The following is a 16,264-nucleotide window of genomic DNA, read 5'->3' on the forward strand; positions in this document are numbered from 1 at the left end:
ACCCTAGCTAGAGCGTTATGAAGCATCAATCAAAACCTGCCAACCCTAAAGCTGTTTGTATTAATGACTTGTACTGAAATATGTGACTGATCTACAATACAACACAGTAAATGCAGAGTTGGATGATTCATTTTTTGACCTTGGAAACAGTTGGCAAAACAATCTCAACTCAAGGCCCACATGCAAGCTTCCAACCGTTGTTTGGCATTTGAAGTGAGGTATTTAAACTGTGTATTGTCTGAGCACTTTTGTGACTTCTTGTGTACATCTGGTGTTTATTTTTTTTCCCTCTAATACTAATATTGATGGAAAGTTTGAAAATCTTCATAAATTCCACATACTGACAACCATGAGATGTGGTCCTCAGAGAAGACACGTAAAATTGTTCTTGAGTCGATTCGGTTGCCTCATCAGTAAATTATTTATTAGCCATTAATAAAGGCATATGTTAAATCTTTGGCTGCAACAAACTTCTTCTTTCTTGTTAATTGATAATTGCTTGAGAGTAAAATGTCAGAAAATAGCTTAAAATGCTTCAGTGTCCCAGAGCTGAAGATTAAAAATTCCAATTCTTTGCTTTTCGTCCAACTAATAGTCAAAACCCCAAACATATGTATAGTTTACTGTTCTACAACACCAGCAGTACATTCTCACATTTCAGAAGCTGGTTGGAAAATGGCTACAGTGGCTGATGAAATTTCTATTATCTGACCTTTTTAATTGATAATCATCTTTCCAGCTCTAGCTACAAATACTGGAACTATAAAGAGAGCCTTATTAGAAAATGGTCAGAATATATCTTAATCAGATCAGATTGAGTAATTAAAGGACAAGTGCATTGACTTTACACATCAAAGTCTGTTTACAGCTACTACTACATATGAAAAAACTGTATAAAGCTTTGCTGTGGAAAGTCTAAAACTGCCTGGAGTGATGTCAACAAGTTTGAAATGAAAAATTAATAAAGAAGTGGAGTGGCGTGAAGCTACTTTAGCCATTACCACCATAAACACACCCAACCGAATCTCTGATTGTTGTCAGTTGAGTTGCGTTGAGGGTATAATTTAATCTTTTTTATCAGTGTGTTGACAGATTTGTATTGTTTATGGAATATTGGGTTTAGACCTGCTCTGTGTGAAAAGTGCCCAGAGATAACTTCTACTGTGATTTGGTGCTTCACAAATAAAATTGGACACAAATGTTTTTTTTATTGTATTGTGATGTTTCAGTCAATAAAGTAACCAGCCGCAAGATTTTGACAAGAAATAAGTATAAATGGAATAAAAGAGACTCTTTCTTGGCTCGCCTGTCTTGACTTTCATCCTTCAAAACAAAAATGCTTAAAAAACAGTGATATTATCAGTTGGACAGGTATGACCTGAAAAAGTATTTCTCAGTAAAATGCCTATCTAACTGTGTAAAACTCACCTCAGTCCGCCACTCAAATGAATGTCACAATAACTCAAAAACATTACAAATTTCAGCTTTATAGTTTGACCTACAGCGTGTGTGTGTGTGTGTGTGTGAATGCATTTAGGGTTGAAACATGTGAGTAAAGGTATGTGTGGGGGTGAGAGACAGAGACTGAAGATAAGAGGCCGGTAGTGGCTCCTGACTGAGAAGATGGACTGTTATGGCCTCATTGATCTAAATCTCTCACAAGGAGACCATTCCAATCAATACACAGAGAAGTGGGTGCACTGCTGCTGTTTGGACCACTGCCCCTGCAATATCTGCTCGCTCTCTCGCTTTCTATCTCTCTCCATGTCCCTCAATCTCTTTTTTTTCCTCCTTCCTAATTCCCTTTTAGTCTCTCACACAAGCAAATATTTCTACTTTTTGTTTGGCCTTCGTTAGCTGAGCTGCAGTGGGAAAAAAATCCAGCAATCTTCCGCATTTGGTTGCTGTAATTATTGGTGTCATACGACCTCGTCTGGTGTAACGCTAGCTGGCAGCTAAACACCTTACCTGACCTGACCTTTCCCTGCATGCCACGAGTGCAGAACAGTTTGTTTATGTCTATAGACTGGGTGTTCCTGCTGTTTGTGTGCTTCAGAAACGAGACAAAGGTTAGGAGGAAAATAATGTCTGCACTGGAGAAAGTTGTTAAGGTACAAAAATCTGTCACACTTTGCTCCTGATTGGAGAAACTGGCTGAAAAGGCCAAATCAGGCCAATAATAATGAGAACAGTCTCAAAGTAGGTCCATAATACACGTCATCAAGTCATAGGGACCCTTGAGGGAATGTTTGTGTGTGTGTGTGTGTGTGTGTGTGGGAATCAGGGAAAGAAGAAGAAAGGATGAGACTGTAATATTTTAAGTGAGGGAGAAAGAAGACAGGCATGTTGATGCAAGTGATAGTGTATGTGTGTGTTTTAAAGGTGACAGAGGGGCAGAGGGTGAATGAGAGTGACACCAATTCTTTCTTTAGTTAAAGGCACTGGTAAAGTGTGTGTGTGTGTGTGTGTGTGTGTGTGTGTGTGTGTGTGTGTGTGGTAGAGGGTGTTTGCCGCTGTTTCGTCTCACCTTGCGTCTCAGGTGGGATGTGGGAATGAGATAGTGACTCTCAGCGGGCCTCAGACAAGCAGATGGAGAATAAATCAATAAGGAAGTAGCATAGCAGGAAAATTGAGGTGGGGGGGGGGTGGTGGTGGTTAGGAGGAGGGAGGTGTTGAGGGAAAACAATTTGGTTGCTGCCGCGGACAAGCGAGGCTGGAAAATCCCTCTCGTCTTTGTTGCCATAGCGGCCCTCGTATTAGAATAACGTATGGCACACATTACTCAATAACTGCTTTGAGAAGCAGGTTGACACAATCACTTTGTGGCCACACAGGAGATAACTTTTAAATCTTTATGAATGATGGGAACACAAGTGACAGGGGTGACCTTCATGACATGAGGTACAACTAAACCAGGTACTACTGCTATGTGCTGGCTCTGACTTCCTGCTTTTTACTGACCAAGTAAAACAACATGGCACTAAATTAAACAGAGTATAGTCTTAACACTTTTCTGACTTTGCTCCTTGCATATAGATATTGTTTCTTGTATTTCATTTTCTGTAAATTGGTATTTCAATCAGGAACATTGACTCTAATAAACATTTTAAAAGTAGGGAGATGTTTATCTTATAGCTAAGAGTGTGCATTTAATTTTAGTGGAACAGTGGAAGTTTAATGATGCATGAACTTAGTATGTTTTCATTCAACACTAATCACAAGGATTACATTTTCCATCATAACAGCATTGTTTAGTGTAATGTGGGGTAGTATTAAATATATTGTTTAGTTTTGTAATCTTGTACTTCTGTATTAATTATGGGGGGAAAAAGATATTAAACATTTGGACATTTCTTGAACACTAAATTGTAATATTTTTTGTGCTATTTCAACCCACAAACATATGTAAACCTATTTCTAGAAAATGATGGGAAATCTGTATTCAGTGGTAGCCTATACATGATGCAGTGATGTGGTGGCACTTGTGTCATTTTGGCACTGTGTGGAAATAGCTTTGAAAATGTTGGGTTACCTGTGCATGACTTGTAAAAAGTAATACAGTTACTGTGGGTTCAGTGGTTATGATATTTCCACAAAATAAACTCAAGCCTGAGACACATAAGAAACTGCTTTTTTTAATCACTTTCTCATGGTCAGAAAATTTCAACTGGTGTTTGGTTACCTTTATGAAGTCATTTGCAGCTAACTGGACATAAAAACTACCTACTGGTCTTAGAGAATTGTGCCTATTGACAATGACAGACAACAGGTGAATAACTTGCACCAATCTATTTGTTAGTTGGTGGTCAGATGGGAGTTATATATTTGAGATATTTTGGCACCAGAATGTGTTTAATCCACTTACTGATAGACTTCTGTACTCATCCGCAACATGCAGCTTGTAATTTGTTGGTTTATTTCTCACCAGTGCGTTTAAAAAATGCAATTAACAAAAACTGCAAAAATTCAGCTGGTTACACTCTTTTGCTCTCCAACACATTGGAATTGCCCGGGCGGTATCAAAAAAGAAACCAGATCCAGAATGTGGGTAGAATGAGCACAGCTTGAAATACCACTCCATCTCAGTGGAGACCTTTTGATGTCTGATGTTCTTTAATGAAACATCTCGCTCACATCAGAGCACCCTATTAAACTCCACTCATACAGGGAGACAGAGAAAGAGCCGGAGAGTGAGATTGAGAAAGCTGGAGCAGGACAGCGATGACCTTTTGTGTTCATACGTGGGAATGTGAGTGAGTGTGAGAGTGTGTGAGTGTGAGTGTGTGTGTGTGAAGGGAAAGAAGGTGACAATGAAACATCACTGGTGTCATGTACACCGCAAAGATCCAGCACAACACAGATAGGATTAATATTCCAAAGCACTTTATTAAACATTTTCTTCAATAAACATCTAATCACATCACAGCTTAATTATTTACTCAATCATAGAGAGCACAGCATGACTGAGTAAAAAATACATGTTTGCAATCACTAAAATCTGTTTGGTCATACCTGTCTGTGTGTGTGTGTTTGACAAAGTGCAAGTTTAAAAGACTCTTTGAAAGAACATCATAAGTGAGTGCTCAAGGGGAAACATGATAGACATTTAGACTCAGTATTAACAGAGTTTGAGAGGATTCAAAGAGGATGCTCTTATGATGTTAAAAGTTAAGGTGTGCATGTGTGAGAGAGACAGAAAGAGATTGAACATCAGGGGAAGCATTAAAGAAAGATAGAAATGATGAGAGTGTGTGTGTGTGTGTGTGCCTCTGTCTGTGCTCATGTCTAGCTGCTTGTGTTGGCGGTGAGATGGCTGCAGTGAGAGAGCTTCTGCAAAATGGCAGTCATGAGGCTAATTGTGATCGAGCTAACTCATCACATTGGCACCTTCACAAACACTCCAGTGATTGCACGTTCCTACAGGGATTGTGAGAAACACACTGAACCCTACACACACACACACACACACACACACACACACACACACACACACACACACACACACACACACACACACACACACACACACACACACACACACACACACACACACACACACACACACACACACACACACACAATGTAACCTAACATATGATAAGCTAGATCCTTCAGCAAAATGACCTTTCTCCAGAGACCATCAAGACCAGCTTGACCTGCAACTAAAAGGAGCTAAATGCGAATAATTTCAGAGCCGCACAGCAGATTATCTCTAATAACGTTAACAGTGTATAATTCTAACTAATCCCAGTTGACTGAATTGTTGTTGAACTGTTTTTAGCCAGGAAGAAGCAGAGCTCAGAGCCACAGGTGCAGCGCAGCAGTGCTGAGACGCACCGAATCACTTAGTAACCACTTTGCCTTATTACCCAGAAACCACCGGGGTCCTGTTAGTGTATTAGTAGGGTATTCAGCTCTTTTGATTAGTATCCCTGGCTCATATCTGCTTTCACCTGGGTCACCGATGAAATGTTTTTTTATTTCCTCCCCTATTTCTTCCCATAAAAGAAAAATGAGATGGCATGTGAGGTTTTTTCGTCATTGCATTTAAAGTTTATCAGTGTGCTTGACAAGCTAGTAACAAAGCTCTTCAGGAAAAACCTTTTTTTTGTCTGTCATAGCTGAGTCCAGCTCAGTCCAGTTCAGTTCTGTTTCGTGTATGTGAAACACTGAAACGTCTCCAAGATCCTCTGAGCTTCAGCATCTTCATTTTTGAAGAAGTACGGACCAAAAAATGCAGAAGGCTGGGTTTGAATGTGGCAGCGCTAACACTAGCAGGTGTAACACATCATATTTCAGTATATTGAAACTGTATGAGGCAATTTTGCACATTACGAGCCCCAAATGGCAGCGAGGAGATTGAATTTTGCTGGCTCCAGCAGGCAGAAATCATGTGCCTCCTTTTTGAAGTCTGGTGGTGGCAGCTTTTTATCTTCTTGTAGGGCCACACAGGTGAGTTTCATTCCATCACATCTTACGCTTAAAGACTTCCCACAGGTTCCATTTAGGTAAACATAACCAAGGATGGATGGGATGCCAGCATTTGGGATTTGAAGTGTATTTCTCCAGAAAAATATTGCCAAGTCCAACTCAGTTTTTTTTTGTTTTTTAGCAGCTAAAGGTCCCCGTCCAGCTCGCAGTCCACTAACTAGTGCGTGTCTGGCTCCGGGGCCCACAGTGTACAAAGGTCTTCCAACACACACTGGTGCTGCTGCTGCTGCTGCTGCTCCTCGATACCGCGGGCAAACAGCCGGATCAACTGGCACTGGACACTGCAGGGAGGAATACACACACAGAGGACAGACACACACAAAATGCATCATTTAGCCTGAATAACAAACCATCAACTTAATGACTAAGCTCCATTCAATGAGACTTTACTGTCCATGTGGCAGATATAAAAGCAATGGAACAGCACCCCTGTGTGCGGACTCGATACGCAAACTTGAAAGTGAGACAATCGTTGTAGCGTGTAAAGTGTAAAGACCTTTAAAGAGCTGCGTATAACAGATGTTATAATACAGATGGGGGTGACACACTTAAATGACACGCATAACAGATCCTGATGCATGCAAGCTAAAAGTATATGAGCAGAAAAAGTGTATGGGCAAGAAGCGTATTACGGTAGAGTATGTTGCATACTGTAGCATCAATTACCGGCTATGCCTTTTGGCTGCTAAATGACACTTGTCTTTATTTTTACTAGAAAATCTGATGTTTACTTGCAATTAGTATGATGGAAGAGCATAGTAACTTATAATTTTAAACACTGCATGAAAGGGTTTATTTCCACCATGCCATTCAAATATGAACACAATTCATTCAGTGCAAATTCATATAATAACTCTAAAATCAAGGAAGTGATATGTTTGGGTTATCATTACCCAAGAGAGGCATAGCTTGTTTTATTTGTCTGTGTTCACCTTGAGTTTCACTTTTTTAAAAATCCAAATGTGTATTTCTCACTTCCTAAGCAAAACCCTTCACTCTTTTTTTTTCTCCTTTCTTCCTCACTTTCTTTCTGTTTCGCCTGGCCTATTACCATTAATTATCCGAGCAGCACTCTGGCTGGCTCACTCCAAGAACGATTAGCGGAGAGGAAGAGGCAATAAAAGGATGGACTTCTGCTTTAATTAAAGGGGAGTAGCCTTTTAACATGGGGAGGGCCGTTAAATTAGCAACATTACAGTGCCATGCATCATTGGCAAAGTACAATGGAGCATGAAATAAATGATACGTCAAGCAGTGCCATACTGGCTGTATAGAGATCTGATAGCGGGGGAAAGCTGAAGCGTGGACAGGGCCAGAATAATGAGGGGGGCCAATTCCACTGAGCTGCCAGGATCATCCAACAGGGAACAGTGAAAGACTTTCCTGACCAGAGACTGTGGGACATTCGTGGTGCTAATGGCACTGCTGGTCTCATCTCTGGCCAAGAAGGAAAATGTCTTTATTACCGACTAATGATGAGCATCAAAACAACTAACTTTTTCTTTGTGATGACAACTTGCTCTATACACTCCCCCTTATATTTTACACAGAGTTTCAAACTTTGAAATGTTGCTATTATTGCAAATCATTTATAGTCATATTTGTGTACCCATGTTGTACAAATATAACAAGACTCAAAACAGCTGTGCTAGCAGCTCTGGGAGGCTATAATTGTGCTGCGTTCCATACACGTTGGAGGTCATAATTTTTAGTGGGGATGTTTCTCGAAGCTTGGGGCACTCCACACCTCACAAAGTCAAATGCAAACAATTAACATGACTGACCATGAAAAACTAGTATTAGAATGTGAATATCTGCAATGTAATTAAATACATTAACAAAATGAAAAGAAAGATAACATTTTATATCAGTTTGTATACCATTACTGTTACATTTTTGATGAAGTCTATGTTGTTCACTGCTATAGCCTATCTTCATTATGAGAGTTTTATTCATTAAGCACATTTTGAAGCTTCTCTGGAGGCTTCAATTAAGTGACGTCACAGTATCTGCTTCTCAGTGAAGTTGGTGTGCATTGTAATTGGCCTGAGTTTCCTAGTTGGACCACATACGAGTTACAAGTTGACAGGAACGCAGTGGTGCATTGAGCTCCATACAAACGTCAACATGCTAACCCAGCTACATTACATTACGTTACATTAAGTATAAGAGAGTAAAAGTCTTAGGTTTCAGAATAAAGAGACTTTGCTCTCATTTTAGGGCAATTGAAACAGGTCATTAGAGAACAGATTAGAGTTGTGAATGGCACATCACAATGGTTCAATAGGTTTGAGCCCTGCCTGCAACTATGTCAATACTATCCATTAAATCACATCTACAATATTACAGTATGTGCACAGATTTAAAGCCAGCCCCCATCTACTGTATGCTGAGAGTGATTTTGGCTGTCTTCAGTGCCTCAAAAGGTAATTTTTTTGTCCAACATTTTCAAAACATTCATCATTAATAATAAATAATAGTGCATTTTACTTGTTTTTATGGCATCAGTTGCCAAATTTCATCTCAGTTCTGACTTTCTTCAGTTTTTCATTTGAGCAACTTTATTTCAAACAAAACATGGAGAAGCATGTTTAATAGCTTTAAGTGACTACTAGTGTGTGCTTGGAGATGTGTGGTATGTTCACAGGTCATTTTGTGATCATATACAATACCTGACTTGGATGGCAGCGTGAGACAAGATCTCCCCGTCGCAGTTCCAGCTGCTGTGGGCAGAGGTGTAGTTGCAGGTCGTAGCTGTGGAGCATATGGGTCTGAAGCCTGTTTTCTTTTGAGGCTCGCTCAGGTCCTCCAGGGATACCAGCTCATGGTGCCGCGGCTGGAAACGGAACTTCTGCACCCGGTGGACTTCCACGAACGAGTGGTCAAACTAGGGAGGGAAAGCAGAGGTGGATGAGAAAATAGATGAAAGGAGGAGAGACGGAGGGATGAAGGAACAGATGTGCTCACAGATGGTGCACAGCTTAGGATGCTCACTCTCCAGAATCCAGAGTGTTTCTTTTCAGCGTCAAGGGTAATAGAAAAGTTGAAAACTAAAGAATGGATCTTTATTTTTGTGAGAGACCTATTGTTCATGTTTCCACCCACAATTACAGACAAGTGATCCACACACCTTTACTGAAATAGGGAGGGTAACTTTGAGAGCAAGTTGTGTTAGCAGCTGTACGAGGCTGGTACTGAGATACATGTCAACATCAGCATGGTAACGAATAAGACAGGCAATTGGGGGGGGGGGGGGGGGGGGGGGGGGGCATGAAAGTCTATACCAAATTTAATGGCAAGTCATCCAATCATTTTCAAGATATTCAACTTTACAATTTAATATATTATATATTTAATCACAAATGTTAACCTCATGGTGGCGCTACAGGAAAAGTCAGGGGATAAGCAAAGCCTTAAGGACAAACACACAACACACACACACACACACACACAAAAATGCATGAACCAATTTTTCTAATCGCCTTTTATTAACTTTTTGAACATTTGAATGTCTCAAATTAAATAAACTACTTAATTATATAAACAAAACAACACTTAATATGGGCAGAGTGCCATATTTCTCTGGAAAATGATGATTATATTGGCTTGTAAAAAATTCCTAGCATGTAATTTTTTTTTGTTTACAACCTCCTGCAGGGTGAGGTAAAAAGTTAATTTCTCCTCCATTGTCTTTTTATGGACGCCTGCTGATTTTATAATGAAAAGCAAAACTACACGTGGGGTTTTCCTTCATTCCTCTGCATTTATGCAAAAAAAAAAAAAAAAAAAAAACAACAAAAGGAGGCAAGCAGGCGATCAAATGCAAAATGGAAGGAAGGAGAGAAGAGGTCAGATAAAATGGAGGTGCATAAAAACGGTGCAAACGTCAGAGGAGTGAAGAAAAAGAAGAAAGGGAGCGATGAAAAGAAATTATTTTGTCAAAATCCCCTTTCATCTCACTCAGTGTCACAGAAAGGTTCAGTTTTGTCCGGCGGACAATTTTCCTCAACTTCACGGGGTGCCACTTTCTCTGTATTCTCTTCTTCTCTTCTTCTCTGTTGCACTCTCTCTCCCCTTGTTCCCTCCCTTTTCTTGGCCTCTCTCATCCCCAAAGCAGAGTGACAGCCATTTATTTCACATCAGACCCACTTTATGACTGCGGCCGCTTTGCATTCATGCTGGACGGTCTGCCTAAAAGGCTTTCTGACAAGGCCATGAATACGCTTAGTGGCTTCTCACTCCTTGTTTCTCTCCGCTTGGCTGGACAGTGATGCTGATATTAAGTGAACTCTGATGCAAAGTCGCGCTCACCCTACTCATACGATGACTTGTCTACCTTACTGTGTTGCAAATAAAACAGCCTGAAGCTAGAGATGCACCACATACTGCCTTTTTTACTGTTGCTACTGAGATCTGTAGTCGTTAAATAAGCGTTAAGAGATAATATGTTTGTCTACTGATCTGACAGCTGAATATGTGTGACAAAAAATAAAACAAGAGTCTACAGCCATGCTAGCAGCTCTGTGAGGCTGTACATTGCTGCCTTTAGCTAAATGCTAATGTCAGCATGCTCGCAATGTTAAAGCTTACATAGTGAGGTGGGTCATTAGTTTTACAAGTATGTGATCATTGAAACAAAGTATTGAATAAATGCTGAGATACTGAGTAGCTGAGATATTTTAGTATGGACCAAAGTTGTGGATAGACCCACACTCTGTTTCATAGGATGCTAGCAAGGCTAAATACTGACAGATACAGTCACATTTCATTGGTAACTCTGTGTATTAGATTTCAGATGACTATTGGCCTCTCTGCATGATAATCTCCAGCTGAGATTGGTACTGTAATGTGCTTTTATGTACGCACACTGGTAATTTCATTTAGTCTACTTTACATTATGTATAACATATCGAGCTCATTATCATAATAATAGCAGCAGCTTTTACACCCTCTCCTGGTGTTTTCTCTGTATTTCTTGGCATTAAAGGGGCCATATCATGCACATTTCCAGGTCTATATTTTTAATGTGCTGCTCTACTGAAATATCTTTGCATTATTTATAGTTTAAAAAATCTGTTTATTTATTTATCATACTGGCCCATTACGCAAACCCTCAGTTTAGCCCCTGTCTTAGTTTCTGTCTCTTTAAAGCCCCCTCTTGAGGTGCCCACTGTGTTCTGCTTGGCCAGCTCATTGAAACTGTCACTCGACAGACATCCCCTGGCTCCAGAGGCTAAGTAAACAAACCATGCAACAAACTATAGTAGTAGTATTTCACTCCTTTTTCTCGTTCTTTACCTGAAATGTCAACTTCTCAAATAGGCTATAATCCAATATAAATAGGAGGTTAGACGGCGCATACAAAAATGGAAAAACCTTAGCAACGACATTTATAGGCATGCGTGGCGATCTGACATGCAGTTTAACGCCCTGACTTTTGTCTTGCAAGGAGCATTTCAGCATACATTAACCTCAAGTGTGGAACTGTGACCATTTTTACCACAGATAACCTACAAACTATTTGCCTCTTCTGCTGTTGAATCCTATAACTTCTAAAAAAAAGTAACACTCATCTTTGTTGCAACAGCAGGTGCACAAGTCCTTGTGTAATGTACTGTCCTTTTTGTCAAGTCCATTTATCTAAAGTTTGTGTTGTATTTATGTTTGGTAAAAGACTGTTGGTTTTACACTTTTTATTCTATGACTTGTTTGCAGGGCACCGCTGTAAATGAGTGTTTCTCTTAATTGGTTTCCCCTGAGAAAATAAAGGTAAATAAATAAAATAGTGTTAAGTCAAAACACAGCTGGCAGTTTTACACTTTCACCAAGGCAGTTACTGCAGATGAAATTACTTACAAGATCCTCCTAAATGGGGATAAACTTCCTGAGGTCGTTCCTGAGGTAATAATTACTAATCACCAGACTTCCCTTGCTAATACTTTGGCTATCCTGAGAGGGCATTAGTCTGGTATCTGGCCTGTTCTCCCATACAGCATATCCCTGATGCAGCGATTACTGGTGCCTCCCTGGACCAGGGTGGAGGTTATTTATGATACATGGGAAGGCACAAGGGCTAAGGCATTTGAACTAAAGTGAACCATAGTTGGGAAATTGAGCAGAGTCAGCAAATTGAGGTGCTAGCACAGCAAGTGGGCTGCCTTCTGCTTGGACTAACACGCTCTCAATTTATCTGTGCACAGAATGAGCAACTCCTGATATTGAACACCGACCGCTGCTGCAAAGTGATTGACGGGTGGCTTTGTGGGAAAGTTCTGTTGTTTATTTTTACAGTCCTCCACCACTCTTTTATTCCAGCTGAATCCAAATCACATCCATTTTCCCTGCTGATTTCAGTTGCAGAATATTCTTTAACAGATGATTCATGTGCAGTCATTATTTCCGTTTATTTTAGTTTTTTTTTTTAGAAGTATAAGAAAAAAAAACATGAAAAATAAAGTAGTATTTCCATCGGATGATACCTTTAGTAGCTAAAAACAACACCACCTCCTTCATTCCTACCTGGTCCTCTTTGGTGGTGTGTCGAAGAAGGTGTCTGAGGAAGTCCAGCCGGGAACACTTCCTGACCAGGATGAGGTCTGTGGTGCCGTCAGCGAGGTGGGCGGAGGGTGACAGACCTTTAGGACTACGAGGACATGCACAGCTCATACTGGCAGCATTGATGGCGATGAACTTCCCACGGATCTGGCTCCAAACCCTGCTACCATCTGAAACAGAGAGTCCCCAATCACATTACAGTTCCCAAAGCTTTCATTCATCAGTCATTTGTAAAATAAAATATATTGTATATTTACTATGTAGTGTATTATACTATCCATGCAGAGCATTAAAGTTAAAACTTTTGTAATTTCAGACTGTATTTTTGTTTTATTACAGCTATGTATTAGGTTGCCAAAGTTGTATTGCATTGCTCTCCACTGCTGAAATAAACCACACTAATGGAGCAATCGTTTTAATACTCATATATTACATATTTGGTGTTGGCTGTAAGCTGGCTGCATTCAATAAATGTTTAATTTGCTGGTTTACAGAGAACAAAATTGTGAATTTCTTTCACAACCCTCCGAAACAGTTGCACAAAAAAATCTTTAAACTCTTATTTCATTGCAGTGTTACAGCTCCTCCATCTGACACTGACACTACAATAAACAGGCTTTGAGGTGCAGTGAATGTACTGCAATTTTGTTACCAATATTGTGTTCAACAGCATTTTCAAACATGCCACATTTCATTTGGTTTGGAGTATTCTGCCAGCCTTAAGCTACTTACTTGCACGAGCTAGATAAGAGATACTGTAGGTGTAAGCCTCAAATGTGCAGATGCTAGACTGAATCCAATAATCTGGGTATCTTCAAAATACCATCAGGAGTTTAGGTTTTGAAATTATATTGCATATTTTTCAAGTGCTTTATGAGTCCTGAGGTTAAACTTCAAGCTTGTCACACAACAGCAGTGATGCTGATGAGGGTCCATTAAGATCCAGATGTCTTGGCAGGAATTCTCAGAGCTGCTTTACCTCGATGATTGTGCCAAGATAAAAACCTTGATATTGAAAGTAATGCGCATTATTGTCTTATGTTATAAACTGCAATTAAGTTTGGCCAAGGAAGGGTTCACAATATCTAAAGAGGAAGTCACATAGATGAAAGACTGATTGAAATAACCTTAAAGTTGCTTGATATGATTGAATGCACACACAGCCTCCAAATCTCAAATGACAGACGCAATGCTTGCTGTACTTCACAAATCACCACTCTGCTCCCCAGAGATTAGCAACTGTTTATAAGTGATGGTGAATCAAAAACACAGTTTCACCCACGGGACCGCCAGCATCTGTAACCAGGGTAGTAGTTGCTGGTATAAACTGCAAAAAGTGATCACAGAAATCCAAATTAGCATCTGACTGTTTTATGAGCACCTCAGAGGGAAAGTTATGTAATCTCAGAAAGCAAAACGATTCATTACCTTTCCCCCTCATTTCACAAAACAAATTTACAGAGGTGATAACGCGAACCACTGATAACAAGCCCGCTGAGGCTACATAAAAACAACAATATTCTAATTGGGAACCAGTGATTAAAACTAAATTTAAAAAAAAAGGAAAAATGACAAAAAAAAACAACAATTCCAACTGTGGACTGTAGGATCTACATTAGGAGAATGTTTCTAAATGAGTATTTGCTTTTGGAGGAGAGGCGGCTCATTTGCGGAGAGAGTGTGTGTCGTGCCTCATTGATTTAGCAGTTGTCTGAGATTTCCCTCGCCAGGAAGAAAAAGGAAAAAATCACAAAACAAACGACAGCACTGGCGTGAGGCAAACCCCCTGTCAGAGCTGGCAGAGCCAAATTCCTTCCTGATTAGTGGGAGTCTGTCACACATCTTACACGCGCAAACAGGTTACGCTTGCTTTCATATTTGCACACACACACACACACACACACAGAGAAAAATATACAGACACATAGACACACACTCTATAGGAACCCACATTAGCAGATAGCCAGGCCAACACAGAAAATCTTGAATTTATAATCACGACACTAATTAGACAGGAAAAAAACCCACACAGCTCATCTGCTGCTCAAAGTACACACGCTCCAGTGCGCACACACAAGGGTCAGTATTTCATCTTCCTCCAGAGGTTTGTGCTGCTGTGTTGAGAGGATTGCAGATAATGAACTGTGTGCGCACGCTGAGGCTGGTCAGCGGGGCAGACGAGGCAGCGGGAGGTGACGCTGCTGCTCTACTTAACATCGAGCGGATAGACGGCGGCCTCATCAAGCAACATGTAATCTCATCATGCAAGATGCACAGGTTGGAGATCAAGAAAAGAGCATAATGTGAATGTCTGCTGATTGCTGTGCATGCGACTTCAAGAATAAAGAGAGCCTATGTAGGGCTGTCTTGTCTCCTTTTTGGTTTTTTGTCTTTTCTCTCGAGCTACAAGCTTTGAGTCATCCAGTTTGAAACGGTCTCAAAATAGACAAACAAGCAGATAAATAAAAGACAGAGAAATAAAAAAAATAAAAAAACATACACTTTTTGCTTTTATTAATTTGACACATTTCAAGCAATACACCTGAACTCCTACCTTTATGAGACTTTTCCTCCTCTTCTGACATCTCACAGTGGGTGTTCTTTGATGAAGGCTTGTGCTGACAGACCCGACACCTGAAACACCAGCATAACCTTGTTTCGAAATCATCAAACCATCAAAGTTGCTGAGACATTCAACGTTTTAATAAGCTTAAATGATTCATTAGGTGGGGATAAAATCAGTCCCTGCTAAAAAAAGACTATTTGGCTTTAAGCTATAGACATTATAATTATTTAAATAGTAGCAGTATTTGCTAGAAAAAGCTAAAAATCTACAGAATATTCATCACTTATTATTCATCACTGTTTATGGTAAAAGAAGATGTAAAGAAACATGGTGTTTTTACAGAGTAATGGTTTTCAGTCTCTTTCAATCACCATAACAAATGCAAACAATGTCTGCGCCCAGCATATCAAAAACCAAAGCACTTAGTCAAGAGCTTTTTGGAAACGGCTGAAACAGGCTCTCAGTCCACAATAAATTAGATAGGCTTCCTAACAACATAAATGTTCCCATTTAAGCTCTAGCAGGTGTAGTGCTACTATTGAACTACTGTATATCAGATAAGTTAAAGCATAAAAAGCTGCAGGCTAACTACATTTATTTACCCGGATCGACACTGCAGTTTGTCCCTGGGGTTTCCCATGTTGTCCTCAGCAGGGAGGAAAGAGATGGTGCCTTCATAGTAGTTGTGACTCAAAAAGGTTTTTACTCCTGCAACAAAAACACAGCCAGAGAACATGTGCCAATATGTTTTATTTGTTGTGTTTAATTTAACTAGGATTGTACCTGAAAAGACAATTTAGAGTAAAATTGTAGACGTGACACAGCTGCATGACTAATTTACACCACTCTTCTTTTCCTCTAGTGGCTGGGTAACAAAAGCATTGATTTTAGTAAAGTTTAGAGGCAATGCTACTGATAAAACACAGCTGTATTTAAAAGCCTTGTTGTGTTTGGTGGGCCTGGAAGCAGCCCAGGGGCCTCATTTATCATCTGTGCATACAAACAGTTAATGCATGTGCTCATTTCTACACATAGAATCCAATTGATCAATTTTCTTCTTTTGCTTACATGCACACAAACAAACAAACAAACAAACTGTTAGTCGTACACAAGTGTAATCACTGGTAAACTAATTCCTAAATTGTAATTGGT

The 16,264-nt window shown here is 39.9% G+C and overlaps 1 protein-coding gene across 1 annotated transcript in view; it reads right to left on the minus strand.

Moving 5' to 3' along the window:
• Positions 1 to 6,148: 6,148 nt before the first annotated feature.
• cerk (ceramide kinase) overlaps positions 6,149 to 16,264 on the minus strand; it is a 36,667-nt gene continuing 26,551 nt past the window's right edge. Inside the window, exons 9-13 of the mRNA XM_053314232.1 lie at positions 15,715 to 15,820; positions 15,101 to 15,180; positions 12,511 to 12,716; positions 8,664 to 8,878; positions 6,149 to 6,272 (exon numbers count right to left, since the gene is read on the minus strand). Of these exons, the coding sequence (XP_053170207.1) occupies positions 6,149 to 6,272; positions 8,664 to 8,878; positions 12,511 to 12,716; positions 15,101 to 15,180; positions 15,715 to 15,820 (731 nt within the window). The remainder of the gene's footprint in view (positions 6,273 to 8,663; positions 8,879 to 12,510; positions 12,717 to 15,100; positions 15,181 to 15,714; positions 15,821 to 16,264) is intronic.

This window comes from Scomber japonicus, chromosome 23 (assembly GCF_027409825.1).
Source record: "Scomber japonicus isolate fScoJap1 chromosome 23, fScoJap1.pri, whole genome shotgun sequence".
Classification (NCBI taxonomy): Eukaryota; Metazoa; Chordata; class Actinopteri; order Scombriformes; family Scombridae; genus Scomber; species Scomber japonicus.